Source organism: Micropterus dolomieu, linkage group LG02, assembly GCF_021292245.1.
Source record: "Micropterus dolomieu isolate WLL.071019.BEF.003 ecotype Adirondacks linkage group LG02, ASM2129224v1, whole genome shotgun sequence".
Taxonomy (NCBI): Eukaryota; Metazoa; Chordata; class Actinopteri; order Centrarchiformes; family Centrarchidae; genus Micropterus; species Micropterus dolomieu.
In genome coordinates this window covers 1538778-1554739 of record NC_060151.1, presented here as the reverse complement: position 1 = coordinate 1554739, position 15962 = coordinate 1538778, and the positions used below count along the sequence as shown (strand labels likewise).

Below are 15962 nucleotides of genomic sequence, written 5' to 3'. Positions count from 1 at the left end.
TTTTCCCAATTGATTATTTTATTGTCATAGTTGTTTGCTTTAATAACATTTGAACACGCTCAAGCACACAGCCCGAACGCCACATGAGAAACCAAAAACTGGGTAAAAGCAAAGGGAGACATGTACACCCAAGATAAACATTTTGGTTTCAACTGGTTAGGTTCTTTCAAACAATTTCTTTTGCAATTCTGAAAATCATTTTCTATATTCCGAGCAAAACACTGGTCCACATCTGTTTACAGATGCCATTGGTCATTTATGAAAGCAAAGGGAAAAAAAAAAAATCTGGAAGAAAAAAAAAAGATAAAGAAAAAGAAAATCATGTAATGATGTGTAGACCAGAGTAGGAGGTGGGGAGAGGTGGAGGGAGGGCTAACCCAGAAACGGCATAGCTGAGCTCTCAATATGAGAAAGCTGACTCGTGTGGACTTCATCATCTTGGTTTGTCATTTGCTTAAAAACAGGTTCATTTTCACATGAGTTTTTTTCTGAAGCTGATCTTCTGCACGCAGAAGGGGGGCGTGACAGGGAGGTGCCGTCGCCGCTGACAACAGCATGGGCGGGTTATGACAGAGCTCCGCCCGTTCCTTCTCTCCAGGGCTCTCAAGTAGTTCTGCCCTCTTCAGTCCCGCTCAGCAACCAGCTTCAGCACCTTACCGATGGCGATGGTCTTACCTGAGACACAAGCAAAAAGAAACAACCATCGTACTTATGTCTCATTCTCATCACAACTGATGCTCAACTGGTGACACAGTTCTACAGCATTTTTACTGAATTCTAAACCGAGGAGACACAGAAGCCTCTTCGTCGCGATACGTTGATTCTCTTGGAGACTCCAGGAGAACAGCAGGAAGAGCGGCAGGACAATCAGGGCTGGCAAGCATGTGATGAATATTTTATTAAAGAATCAGATCATTTATATCACTCATAATTCTTACGTTTATAATAGATTATCTTTGTGTTTTCTTGCCAGATTCACTCGTGGACAAAACAGAATATAGAAGTTAACATGGCCGCTGAAGGAAGCGGGCTGCGCTTCTTCCTACCGTGTCTCACCAGCGTCATCCAGTATCAAATCCAAATCCTTTTGAATTCTTTTATTGACTCTTATTTTTAATGTTTACCTTTCAACATTACCTAAAAGTTACACTAATTCCAACTCAAAAGAAGATAACCACCCTTTGCTGGCTGAGACTGTTTTAGTGACAGTTCACAACCTGAAAATGAGACGAGCATTATGACACAAGAATTGTTGATTTAAACTCTAATATATGAATTGTTGATTAGGTACAATAAATGAATTGCATCTGACGCATTCAGTTAACGGCCGGAGCCTCCTACAGTGAAGTTAATAAGCTTCTCTACACCAGTGATGTTTGTTATTTGAAAAAGAGAAGTTGCTGCTACCTGAATGTTTGTTTTACATCACTCTGGGGATAATCTAAGCTGGGGAGAGGTAAAAGGAACCCATGTTCATGCTTAACACAGTTCAGAATGTCCTGCTGTGTATGGGCGCAGCCTGAATTGTATGTGACAGGTCATGTCTGAAATTACAATCACAATGACTGAATGAATGAAAAAGTCAAGTGAGAAAGCAGTCTAGAGTAATTATATATTTCTGGAGACTGATTTAATGTTTTGTTTAAAAGCCTAATGTATCAAGCCAAAAATGAATGATCTAACAGTATCATGCGTGCACTTTATTCTGTGCTAATAATTTCAACATTGTAACTGGTGCCTTAAAGTTTCATTTGCACTTTGTACCTCCCTTGATTTTATTTTCTCCACTTTTCTGCTATTTAAATTTAGTACACTTACAATATCAATGTTGAGCCTACTATACTATGCTATATTTGTCTGATGGAGGTTAATTTTGGTATTTTAAATTTTATATTTATATAAAACATACAGTGTAGGTTCAGTTAAACAGACAGGTATAAATGACAATTATTTTCTAATAATGATAGCAAGAGTATGATTAAGGTGTTGATTAGTCTAGTCTAGCAACAGAGCTAACACAATTGAACCGATGGCCAGAAAATGAACAGAACAAGTATTTTGTGTGTGTGCAGTCTGTAGAAGCTCTACCTTCATCCCGCAAGGTAAACCTTCCCATCTGAGGAAAGTCTTTAAAGGTCTCGAGGCAAATGGTTCCTGCCGTGCGCAGACGGGCGATGCAGACCTGGTCCTGTTTGACGAATCGTGGTCGCGTCTTACTCTTTTCTCCTGTCTTCTTGTCTACCAGACAGATTAAGGCCTGCAGATGGAGCAAAGAGTAGCAGAGTTGTAATCAATCACCCGAAACGTCCAACTGCTACATCTGTTAGGTCAAAAGCGTTACAACAAAGAGCCTCACACTACATTTGTTCAAATGTCTTCTAACACTATTACCACTCTTCAGTTTCAATCTCTAACATGAAGCTGTGATGGTGGCCTCATGTTAACAGTCTGGTTTAGGCCTTACCGTAATTTGCACTTCTTCAATGCAGGTGTGAATGTGAAGGACTGCGTTGTAACCTGGACAGATGATGGATTTGTGTTCAATGATGACAATCTGTGTGGAAAAGTTAGTGATTATGAGAATGCACATCCAAAAACACACCTTTTCTCACTTTACTCAAAATTTAAGCGGCAAGCAGCAATGAGTGAGTTGACTTTGTTTCCATATATGCAGGTTATTAAAATCAGTTCATATTATTGTCACATTTGTTTTCGTATTCACTCCCTGGAACTGGATTATGTGTTCACCATGTAGAGGCTGAGATGTGTGAACTTTAATTCTACACTCTGAATTTGTGTGTGAGCAGTTAACTTGCATCCTGATTACTGGCAGTGCAGCAGTGTACAATGGTTAGGACCCACAGGGAAATCCAGTTCATATAAATATTCATGTAAACTGTGGCGAGGGGATTGTAGCACTGAGCTGCTGCGTGATACTGACCTGGGCATCGAAGGTGCGCCCTGAGTGACAGAGGTTCTCAGCATTACACAGGATAAAGCCAGGCAGGATCTCCTCCTCTTCTATGCCCTTCAGCCGCAACTTGAGATTTTCACCCGGCCCGGCATCGTCTGTCTCCACATCATCTGACAGGAGACTCAACACCTCCACCACATGCTGCATGAGGACAGACAAGGAGAGGGAATGATAAAATGTGTGTAGTTGCAAAGTGAAGGTGTAAAATTGAAACAAAGCCACTGAAGACAGCAGTGGTTAAATTAGAGTTCCTATGATTCCTAGCAATGACCAGCTCAAGATAGCATATTACATCGATACTTCAGCCAGGAGGAACATGAAGTATTTCTTAGACTGACTTAATGATGCAAATGATGCATGAAACCTATTCTAAATTGCAATCAAAGCTGCAAGCAGCATTCTGGGGGCCCGCGCACTTGTAGCTGGTCGAGGTGTGAACTGGCCCCATTGTAGATTCTGGTGCTTTGCCGGTGAGGCCGTGAATTTGCTACGCGCTTGAGTCCCCTTTGTGGCGCTACGACTACAAGTGGATATTGGCGTGTTGATATGTTCGGGGCGGAACAATGATCAAGCACAATAAGTTTGGTGCAGAATTTGAGCATGTACAGTTACAGTAACATGGAACTTCGCCACCCCGCCTAGGATAGGGCGCGCTTGACATCATCAACATGACATCAGTGTGTTAAGAGTTTTCTGTGATAGTTTGGAAATAGATATAGCCAACCAGCAAGAAGTGGTTCATCACAGCATAAACATAGTCACTTCCTGTTGCCAGCAGGTGGCTCTATGACTGTGAGTGAATGTTGGCATGTACATGTGTTTAGGGTGGGACCATAGACTGTATATAAGAAATGGACGTAGTCATGGTGACGTCACCCGTTGGTTTGTGGACTGCCGTTCTGAAGCCTCGAGTTTGGCCGATAGGGCGGCGCCATGTCGAGTTTTTGCAACCAGGAAGTCCCGGAAGTGACGATACGGTGGAGCTTACGTCCGTGTGCGGAGCTAGCGAGCTTGCTTAGCTAGGTGCAACTGTAACTCACGTTAACTGTCATTTTAACTGGGCTGATAACTTTGTCTACCGAACAACAGTTTTAAACTAAATGTACTCACCAGAGAAAGTGAACAGCCGACTCCTAATAAGCTTTTTCAACGGTGCTGGTTAAATTTACACAGCGCCGAGGGTACGAGTCTGCTCTAGCCTGATTGACAGGTCGCCATGGTAACGACTTGTCAATCATAGATAATCCCGCCCTGAAACATACTCTGCTTTCTGGTCTATTTTAAAATAAATGGGACCATAATTTACTAAATGAACATCATTTTGTATTGAAGAAGACTTGAAACTAGCGACTGAGACCATAAACTCATCAGGAAAGTGTTTACTGGGGTAATTATTCAGCTGAGAAGTAGGGTCATTTTATTTCTAATGGAGCCGGACTTCTTTTCGCAACCAGAAGAGTCGCCCCCTGCTGGATTGTCAATAGAATGCAGGTTTCAGGGACTTCTGCATCGGCTTCATATTGTAGACCGGAAGCTTCCCGCTTATTAAACGTGTCAAATTTCATACAGATCTGAGCATGTACAGTAAAGTTATAACTTCCTGTGTCATGGTGAAGCATGGCACTTCGCAGCCACTGCCAAGCCGTTAACCGAAAATTCACAAGTTTTACAACATGGCCTCATCAATGTGTTAAGGGTTTCCTGGGACAGTTTTGAAGTTCATATGTGCAACCTGCTCGGAGTAGTACATTACAGCGTAAAACATGTGGTGCTGTGACTTTGAGTGAATACTAGCATATGGATAAGTTCAAGGCGGGACTCTTACAATATATTCCAAATTTGGTGCAGATGTGAGCATGTAGACTGAAGTTACAATAACTTCCTGTTTTAAGACGAATCATCATTTTTTGGACGCCACGGGCACACCATTCCACGAAAACAACTGCACAACTTTTATTCGTCAATGGGTTTAGACTGCAAAGCACAAATCTGAAGTCGGTCGGAGTAAATCTCTAGGAGGAGTTCGTTAAAGTACAAAGTGTGTCAATTGCAAAAAATTACCATTAAATCCAAAATGGCCGACTTCCTGTTTGGTTTAGGCAATGGCTCCAAGAGGCTTATTTGTGCGTCTGGACATGATACACGTACCACAGAAGTTTTGTACACATAGGTGAAATTTTGTCCGGCTAGCGAGCCATTTTGCCTCGCCCATGCGTGAAACCCATAAAATACGTAATTTGGTGAGTTTTCAAGTATGTTTAGGCTCCCAAAATTGAGGTTTTCAGAAAAAAAAAAAAAAATTATTATTTATATATATATATATATATACACACACACACACACACCCCTTCAGTTTAAATAGGGGCTGAGCACGAAACGCGTGAGGCCCTACAGGTATCAACGGGGTCCAAACACCCGACACAAGCCGCAGCCGATGGAGGCGAGACCAGCGTCAGGTGACAGAGTCGTTAGTGTGCGACCCCCTGTCAGCGATCAGTCACGTAATGTGAACGCCATGACGACTTCAAGACTCCCGTCACAAGACGGCAAGTTGTGTAGTGTGAATAGCACGGCCATCGGCCAAAGTCGTGTAGCCTGCACGAGCCTTAACCTGTCGCGCTTGTTTGGACTAGTCTGCAGCACAGAGATTTGAAAACAGAAGGTTCAATAAAATAAAAAATATTTTTAGCATATTCATCAGCGCCACCTAGTGGCTGATTTCACTTCTATGGCGTAGGCTGCAGTATCAATTTTACCAATGGGAAAAATAAAAACAAATTTATGTGTTGCATGTGTTGGCCTCAGGCCCCTAAAAAAAAGCTATATAGTTAAGTTTCAGTAATATTCCCACTCCTTCATTTCTCATCTCTCTTCTTTCCAGCTGATGGAAGAAAAGGCTTGTGGTATCTCTTACCCTGTTTGGCATCATCACCAGCTGCTGTGCTTTACTAATGGAGCCTGACTCCAGTTTGCCCAGAATCACAGTGCCCATGTCCTGATGAGACAGATGGATGAAGAGCAGGTGAGAGAAGAAGTGTTTGCATTAATCAATGACAGGAATAATGTCTTGTTTCCTGTGAACAGCATGCAGGGAAACCCAACTGATGTTGAGCGTGTACAAAGTGATTTAGCTTCATATAAGAGTCTGACAAGTACAACATGGCAAGAGATGACCTCAGCATGTGACACAAACCAAGCTGTGCACAGTGTAAACACGAAGTTAAGTGTGTTCGTTTGGAGAGAGAAGACCATTTAAAGACTTTGTACAAACTGAGATGTGGTGTTATTTTGATAATAGTCATTTCCCTGTCCATCTGCACATTAAGCATACACTCCCTCAACTCTGAACACGGTTCAGTCTAGTATCCAAACAGCAGCAGTGGGCCAGCTCAGGGAGCCACTCTTTAACAGGGCAGTGCTCATTTTAGAAGCTAAACCTGTGTACTAATAAAAGTAATGTGTTTCTCTGCAGTTTCCAACAATGACTGAGCCCCTGTGGGTGCTTTCAGCCCTTTTCACCATTAACCTGCACTTTTAGAAAACAGACTTCCATTTGGACAATACCACACTTCAAGAAAGCTGAAATGTGTTTGGAAGTGCTAGGTGGCAGGCAGCTGAACGAACACTCTGTATGGGCTTTATTGTTAATATAGGACTCAAGCATGGGGTAAAAAACAGATTCTTACCTTGTATTTATCTACGATGGGCAATCTAACTGGGCCGTCACTTGATCTGTTGAAATTTGGCAAACTGTCCAAGTGTGGAATGAAAGGTAAACCTCTGAAAGGACACCAAATATGGACAGCAGTTAGTAGAGACAGATGAACAAGAAAGAATCAATGTTTTGCATCTGTACAAACGGACCTTAGAGAGCTGATGGAAAGAAGCTAAAGCACTTACGTATACCAGGAGCACATGTCAGTGGGCTCCTTCAGGTTGGCTCCTGTCAGACCGGAGCACGGCATGAAGTGAATGTCTTTCTTCGGGTTGAAGCCCACCTTCTTCAAAAATGGCACTAGTTTCTCCTTACACTCTTCATACCTGATGGTTCAACAACAAGAGCGACATCAACATCTTCAACGAAGAATGAATACAAACATGGCAGCAGACATTTCCTATGTATATGCAGGACAAACTAGGTAGGGAACTGAATAAACAGAGCCTAGGTAAAGATATGTCCAAAATTAACCTTTTGGTTGACCTGCCAATGGCTGGTATTTATGTGATTTCCCTTTTATTTTTTTTGATAAATTTGCAAAGAAGTCATTATAGTGTACTGAGAGGACTGGCAGGAATGTGTACCTCGTGTGAATGCCTATGAGAAACAAAATAGGGACCTACTCGTAGGAAAAAAAAAAAAAAACGTTTGACCTGACTTTCAGTTTGGTGCTTTAAAGGTGGGACAAAGCAACCACCAACACTGTTTACTGAAAGCAGGTTACTAAGGAACTAAGACAACATGTTTACTTGCGCTGCAGTGACCTTACTGTAAAATGGATGTATACATGCACCACTTGCCAGCTTTTTAAGTCTCCTTTTCAACCTCTGCATATCAGAGCCACACAGTGGTAGATACACAGAACAGAATGACTACTTTACAATACATAACTGGACTAATGCATCTAATCTTCACAGGTCTTTGGATGTGGTGGAAACGAGCAAGAATGCCCAAAAGAGACTGAGTTTCTGGTTTCTTCAGTTTAGAACCTCTGGTTTCTCGCTCTCTCACACACACCTGGTCGGTGCATCTGCTGCTACAGCTTACGTACAGTTTGCATAAACAGCAGTCAGTTTTTGCCTTGCTTTCTGTCTAAACAGAAGACAGGCTCTGTGCTGAGAGCAGATTTTCCCCTTCAGCCCAAATGTGTTTGAATATTACCATCAAATATTCAGCTGTGGAAACTGATGCCTTGACTTATTAAGTACAAAGACGCATCACTACACATAATGGCCTTTCCTTTCATCCAGCTGCAGCGCAGTCCCAGTGATACTTTCCCTGTCTCAAGAGCTTTTAGGGTTGTGTAAAAAGCCCACTGGAAACACTAAAATGGCATCTTCAGGAGAAATCTAGCCAGGGGAATTTTATTTTCTCTAATAAACTTCCCAAATAATGGAAACTGTGTTACTTGTATACATGTTTAAGAAATCCGATTACTGCAGAAAGCCAACAGCAAATGGTTTTGTAATTAAGTTGGGGCATAGTGGCATTTCTGCCTATTTTTATTTCTATTTTTATTACTTTATTACTCATTGATATTATACAAAAAAAAAAAAAAAAAAAGGTGACATGTGTGCTGTTCCACTGCTGTTTGCTAATCATTATCCATCCACCCACCTCTCCAGGCTCCAGCTGACTGTAGGATCATCCATTTTATTCACCAGAACTATCAGGTGCTTGACACCCGCTGTTTTGGCCAACATTGCGTGCTCCCGCGTCTGTCCACCCTTCTCAAAACCAGTCTCAAACTCGCCTTTCCTGGCAGAGATCACCTGAGGGTCAACACATTCAGTCAGTGGTTTTGCACTACATGTGCTACAAAAACAAAGTTTAAAAAGGCGACTCCGTGATATCTGAATAAAACTGTCTTAACCTAGAAAGATGTTACAGGTTAAAGAAAGAAAGCTGTTTGCCATTTGATTTAATACTAACAGAGGCCCATCAATCAAGTGATTTTCAACCTCTCTCATTGCAGGTACTCTTGGGCAAAGAGGAGGGTCCCCATATATGAGGTGCATCCCATCTGTTCACTCACATTTCCTCGCTAAAGACTTTTAAAGTGGCGTGAGCGTAATGTTTTTGTCAGGCATAAAACTAGAAAAAAAAATGACAACCTGGTTAGAGAGCCTGAAGTGCAGGTGACTGTTGGAGAAGCAGAGTTCCGTCACCCTCTCACTCGGAGTCAAACTGAGTTACACTACCCGTAAAAGTTGTATCCCATTTGCTTTATACTTATGTGGGAGAAAAGGAAGTGATCTCACTTCAGTGGACCCTAATCTCTTCTCACTGGCTTACAGAGCTGGGGTCTCCTGGTTTGAGGTTCTGCAGTCGGATCCTCTATCTGCATTTTGATTGTGTGGTTCTTGGGCTGTAGTATCTTTCCCCGAAAAAAGCGGACGGAATTTACTGTACTGAACGTGGCTGACTGGTCAACACAAGCCTTAATATGCACATCATTCATTCCAACTGCAAGCAACATATGTTTGTTGCTAGTATCAATATCAGGACTTAAGCAGGGGATTGATTTTTATGTTATGATGTTTAAACAGTGATGTAAGCTGACCTCCTGACAATAAAACTGAAATTATTCGTTTTAATTATTGAAAATAATTGCCTTTGTCTTCATGGTTCTTGAAATGCTGTGTAGATGGAAACATGGTTGTCTTAAGGGATTTCCTGGATGTTGTTGGTTCCTAAGACTACTGAGCACTATTTCAGTTACATTGGAACATCAGGTCAGAACAGTTTAATACTGGTCAATTTCTGGACTCACCAGAACAGCCAAGTCTGCTTGTGATGCGCCGCCGATCATGTTGGGCACAAAGCTTTTATGGCCCGGAGCGTCAAGGATGGTAAAGTGCTTTTTCTCTGTCTCAAAGTATGCTCGGCCCACTTCCACAGTCTTGCCTTTGTCCCTCTCCTCTTGGTTGGTGTCTAAAGCCCAAGACAGATACCTGGGAGACAGAAGTTATAATCTATTGCTGATGTATTCACTTGACCAATACGGATATATGTACAATATCTACACGTGTTCTAAGTTAATATTTGTCCAGCTGAATGCACAGCCACACTTGGTTCTAACAAAATAAAAATATATTAATCATGTTAAATACTGTTTTAATTGAAACAGCACAGAGCATCTTTCCTTGTTCTAGTTTTAACCAGAGAGCTGTGACTTCTAACAGAGCAGCGTGCCCACTCACCAGGTTTCTCGGTTCTTTTCCTTGGCTTCCCTCTCGTACTTCTCTAGGGTTCTCTTGTCTACCATGCCTGTAAGATACCTGTTTGAGTGCAGGGGAACAGACAGATGTCCAACATATCAATTCCTGTTGTGTTGAATGTCATTTTACTCATAAGGAAAGGTGGTGAACCTAAAAGGGAGACTGCTACTCACATGATCTGTCCGCCAATAGTGGACTTGCCAGCATCTGCAGAAGAAACAAGAGTGGGTTTAGATTAGGAAAACAGTGACCCTATGTCACGTTTTATTGTGAGTTACTGAACTTCAGGTTGCCAGCCAAAATAAAAAATTTAAAAAAAAAAAACAGTCCCAACTACTAATCTTAAACTTCAGTCATACTATATACACATATGTCATATCAGCAAACCCTACTGGAGCTTATTAAAGCTTTATAACAATCTCCCTCTGGTATGCTCTTAGATCCTTTACTTTTCTCTAATTCAGTGGGAGATCTGAGCTCCTTTCATAACAATATCTGGGACTCCAGAAAAAAGAAGAACAGAATAAACTTTGCTTTTATTTCAGTAAGTGGTCTCCTCGTCACCACTCTGTCTGTACTGATGTGACGGGCTGTGCCGTTGTGTATACATGACTGGACAAACGCAGCAGTCCAGGCCTGCTCCTACAGGTGACCGCAAGCTGGACAGCCAAGTAAACAGCAAACAGTGGAGATGGAACAACACGAGAGCTGGAAGCAGACTTGGGCCTGACTGATGTATCACTAGGTTTTTTTTACACACCTTGTTATTTGCTATGATTTGCACAAGTGAGCAAATCAGAGAGCCACAAAAGGCTCAAATTGGTGTTTGTGCTCCGGTTTGCTTAACTGCAATGCTATCAAGTCAAATTTGACTTCAGAGCCATGTATTTATTTATTTCAATGCCAGCTGTAAAAAAGAAGTATCAGCCACTAAATGACCTACATAGACAGGTACATGCACTGACCTACGTGTCCGATGAACACAACATTGATATGTTCCCTCTTCGGGGCATCTGGCTGTGTAGGTGGGACCTTGGGCACTGGCACTTCCTCTTCTTCCTCCATCATTTCTGGAGCCGCCTCCTCCGTTGTTGCTGCCACCGCTGGTCCCCGGTCCCCACCTCCTGGCTCCTCCTCACTTGGCTCCGCCTCTTTCCGGTCCCACGGCTCCTCTATGCTCATCTCTGTGTCACCATTCTCCACTGGAGCTAAACAGCCACAAACAGCCCACATCATTCAGGCTCAAGCTGCATAAAACAACTCAAGAGTTTAGCATTTCATTTTCCAAAGAAGTCAGTTATCGGTTTTTATTCTGAGTGTACAAATACAGGTTAGTATCAATAATCAGCAGCATCTTTACTTTGTTACTGAAAATATTTTCTGAGCCAACTGTCACAAAGACCTTGTGTAAAAGACAGTACCCACCAAGCCTCAGCCTGTTCACCCTTAAAAAAAACAACTACTTTTTAAGACATACCCGACATTCTTAAAAAACAAACAAAAAAAAAAAAACTATCTTACCATCACCCGTCATTAAAAAAGCAGTAATTTTCTACCACTGTCAGCTAGCATTGGCAGAACCTGTAGAATCTGCACCATGTTCAAGCTAGTCTGTCGGTTTGTTATTGTTGGTGAAACGTGATGTTTGACTCGATTTCACAGTTTACATTAACATTCATTTGCACACAAATGTCTGCAAAACACACATTGTACTGTAGCTGCAAAGGCTGCCAGTGAGGCTGTCCAAATTTCCTTTTATGCAATCTTTATCCAATCAGGTTTTGATTTCTGAATTATGTTTGGCTCCTTACTTCTGGTTGACAACAGCTTGATACACAGTAACCCAGTCAACGTAAAATAAATACCAGTTAAACATGAACATCAACAGGTTATTTGGTTTGGTTTACATTCTCACTATGAAGTGCAATGCTACAGCACAGCAAGGAACACCAAGTGAGCACCAAAGAAGATCACAAAATAGGAAACAATGACAGTACTCCAATATAAAGCCTCCTACACAGTTCAGCAGCCCTGAAGATAAGGCTGGTTCAATGCGTTTTAACACTTCTGGTTGCTTACAAAACAAGTTTATCTGATTTAAAGCGTTTACACGCACAACAGTAAATGTAGTACTATGTGACTTTTCTACAAAGATGATTTGGTTTTAGGTGTGCTTCTGTACTGAACAGTTTGATTTGAATATAGTCCTGGCTTCTGAACGTCTGAGGCCAGTAAAGTTCACTAGGGTTGGGCGATATCTACAAAATTTCCATCGGACGATGTCTACAATGAAATGGGCGGGGTGTGGGCGCGCGGTTGTCTTATGTTCACTTGCACAGAGTTCACTCGGTAAAAAACTTGGTACCCTATTACATTACAAGTCACGGATCAGGTGCATGCACAGACCTACGTGTCCGATGAACACAACACTGAAAACACAGTGTTTTCAGTGCAGCACAGATGTGGGTTTTGGTGGTTTCATAGCATACGTCATTAACAAGCCGGCATGCTGTGCACCTGCTGCCGTGATAACAGATCGCGGGTGGAATAAAGTGGAAAAAAGACAAGTTCTGTGGAGCAGACTGGGTAAGAGAGACTGAGGTGAGGCTAGCCAGTATGTTTGCAGTGAGAGACCACAGGAGTAGGTGTGAGTGTGGGGAGAAGAGAAGTCTGAGGCAAGTGCAAAGCAGGTTTATTAAAATAATGATAATGTTCGGGGGGGTTGAAACCTGCTTTCACAGGGTGGTATAATGTATAAATCTTTGCTTTTTATTGAATTTAATTGATTTGGTCTAATAAATTTTGAAAAGTCTAGTAGAGTATTATTCATTCAGGAGCAGCACATGTCGAAAGCACAATGGTGTCTGTGGAGGAGCTGAGGTTTGTGAAGAAAATTAGGGATGCAAACTAGTTACCTTTAAGCTAATGAAGAGACATTTCTTTTTGATTTAATGTTCAAAGAAAATGCTTGGTAATTCTGCAGAAGGGAGTGAATTAATACGCTGGTTCATATTGTTTTTATAATATTTCTACAGATATGTCAAAAGCTGTAAACTGAGTCCATTAAGACACAAAAGGTGAACATGAGTACCATTGCCATTTAATGCTGGTGAGGCCCACAACTGTTGGGGTGCTGTGCCATGAATGTAAAATATTTTTACTACCTTTAAATAGTTATGTATTTGATCTGAACTATTAATCTACGATGTCTATTACACAATGTGTGCTTTACGACCCTGACATGGTGGCTCTGCCTCAACTGTCAGGGTCGTCAGCTGTCAACATCCAACCACATTTCTGAGCTTCCTTTTCTTGTGTGACATTGTTTCCACTGCAGTGTTAAACAAATACTACAGCCATTTAAAGCGTCCTGGTCCATTCATTTGAACGACTGCAGAAATTAATGAGCTGATAACAATGGTAGCAGAGGCAATGTGGATCATTGGTCCTGATGCCGAATTTCGATTCAATGTTATAATTTAGTATTTTACCATTTCCAACTAGTAAACATTATGAAAGGGGGAAAACACCATGTGTAACTGCACACTACTATATTTTAGATATCTTAGAGCAAGAAGCACACACATATTTCATAAAAATTACATTTGATCTGCTTTGAATGGTGGGCTCACTTCAAGCTTCTCTAAAATGTTCCTGTACTTTTTGTGGCGTTATCTCCCACTGAAGCAATGACACAAGATCAAGACAGCCGGCTCACTATTCAGTTTGTGGTCAAACACTCAACTCAAATGTTATTCTGCAAAAAGGCATCCTGTGGCCAATACAAAGCTTATAATGCTGTAAGACTACATGGCTCTGTGTAGAGCAGCCATCTAGTAACCCTAACCCCTAAACCGCTCCTGATGAGCAGGTTGGCACCTTGCATGGCAGGCTCTGCCATCAGTGTATGTGTGAATGCTGTCATGTGCTGTAAAGTGGTCAGTAGACTACAAAAACACTACATAGATGCTGCCCATTTACCACAGAGGAACAGGGTGAATGGAGCTTTCAGGCAAACTGAGGTTCTGTTGGGTCTCAGTAACTCACAATGCAAGAGTCACTATAGGCTTTGTTCACTGCTATCTGTTCACGATGGGCTTGCACATGTCAGGAAAATGAGGCAAGCAATAACAAGATTAATGTGACACAAGGCACAGAGGGAATCCCGCATAAACACAGACTACATACCAGCAGTTTCTGACACTTCCATGGTGGATATCTTTTCATCAGCAACTGAAAAAGAAACAAAAGTTAAGACGAAGTGAAAGACGGCTGACCTGTTCCACTAGCTACAAGCAAAATTGTGTTAAAGGTGGGACTTTTCAAAACTGAGTGGGGGTAACATGGAAAACAAGCGCATTTCCTCTATGTTCTATAAAGTGATGTCACTATGCTTTGAGGGCCACCTCAAGTAAAGGCCAAAGAAAGACATAAGAACCCGTTACACAGGGAGGACACGTGCACCTTCATACATTGGAGCACAAACCTCAGTTTCGTAATATTGTCCATGGTTAGTGTATATGTAGACAACATGCTGACTATAAGCAACATCGCGCCTGTCAAACTATTATTTGGAGTTGTGTGGATATAAGACATACAAATGCAACACTGCCGTGTTTTTACATTCAGTATGGTCCAGGTCTCTGGTCTGCATTCACGCGGTTTCTAATGACACATTTTGCTCTACTGTTGACCAGCAGGCGTCAGAGCATCCACGTCACACATGTTCCCACTAATTTCTTTACAATGACGAACGTAGCCTTTATCATCACGTCGGTCTTTACAAAGTGACAACAGGCATGTTTGCCAGCAGCACCTCTTGTTTTGTTCTATTTACTGCAGATACTTGGTTGAACGAAACGTTTTACAATTGTGAAACCACCCCAGCTAACCAGAATGCTAGCTAGCTAGCTCCCAGCGGTTAGTTGTAACAAGCTAATGCCGGCTGGGGTTGTAACAGTGGTGAGAGACTTAATGGCAGTGCTGTACTAGCACCACTCTATAACCGAATGCCTAAGTAACAACAACATGTCAGAGATGTTGAAGTTAATGTAGTTACACGGCGTCAGATAAACGATTTTAAGTACTGTTACACCACACAGAACTAGCAGCTAGCTAGTCTGTCGCGCTTCAAGGAACGCGTGTCTGTCGTGGATGTTTCTGTAAGGTGGCTAGTGAGTTAGCAACTAGCCTACCCAGCCCAGGCTCCAGTTAGCAACTAGCTAGCTAATGTAGCTCCCCAACGTGACTGCGAACTTACCGACATTTTCCGAGTGTACTTTCACGGCAAAAGTCGGAACAAATTCAGCGGCGTTTATATTGGGCACAAACGGTTTAGCGTTCACATTTAGGCTTGTGAATGCTGATTCAAGTTGTCCGTCGAGTGTGGCCTCCACATCGTCCTCTTGTTCCCAAGAATCAGGGGCAGTGTCTGTCGGGTCCATCGTGGGTCTTGGATTTTCACTACTGTGAGATTTGAGCTACGCAGTTCTTGGTCTACAGTAAGTGTCCGCCCAAAACCCGATGTTAAGGTCACCCCTTGGAGTTATTGAGAACGTCCCAACTTCAAGTGTAATGGTTTGTCTCCGATTCAGTTGAAATAAAGCAGCCGGTTTCTCTCGGTGAGACGCCAGAGAAGATATTCGACTCAGCACTCCTACAGACAGTCCGCGTGAGCTAACGCGTCCCGTCAGCCGACGTGCAACACGCGGTTACCTCTGGGATATGAAGTCTTGGTCAAAAGCGGAAAACAGTTGCTTTGAATGATTCATGAGAGAAAGAATACTACATCCCCCTACTACTAACAGCATACGTCAGTAGTTTCTGACCTTTTACGGAACCGCAGATTCAATTCGGTTTTGATGTAGCAGATTGAGAATTACTTTTATATGATAAGCAACACAACTTAATTCACTCACTAAAAAAAAATTTGCTGATTTTTTTCCAGACATTAACAGAAATCAATAAATCAAATGCTCTGACACAAAAATGAAAATAATCCGGTATTTGTGGATGTCAGGACCGTAATAAGAATAAGCAGGCCAATCAT

The 15962-nt window shown here is 42.1% G+C and overlaps 1 protein-coding gene across 2 annotated transcripts; it reads right to left on the bottom strand.

The window, feature by feature from the left end:
• gspt1l (G1 to S phase transition 1, like) lies at positions 1–15839 on the bottom strand. Of its 2 annotated transcripts, none has more exons than XM_046035100.1 (14): positions 15742–15839; positions 14102–14146; positions 10879–11121; positions 10087–10120; positions 9896–9973; positions 9466–9646; positions 8310–8464; positions 6875–7015; positions 6661–6754; positions 5889–5969; positions 2942–3115; positions 2465–2554; positions 2089–2257; positions 1–675 (listed from the first exon to the last, which is right to left on the bottom strand). In XM_046035100.1, the coding sequence occupies exons 2-14, from the start codon at positions 14121–14123 to the stop codon at positions 623–625; spliced, it is 1515 nt and encodes a 504-aa protein (XP_045891056.1). In that variant the 5' UTR covers positions 14124–14146; positions 15742–15839; the 3' UTR covers positions 1–622. The 2 variants fall into 2 exon arrangements, with proteins under 2 accessions (XP_045891056.1, XP_045891047.1); XM_046035091.1 differs by lacking the exon at positions 15742–15839 and adding an exon at positions 15174–15661.
• Between the last annotated feature and the right edge of the window lie 123 nt (positions 15840–15962).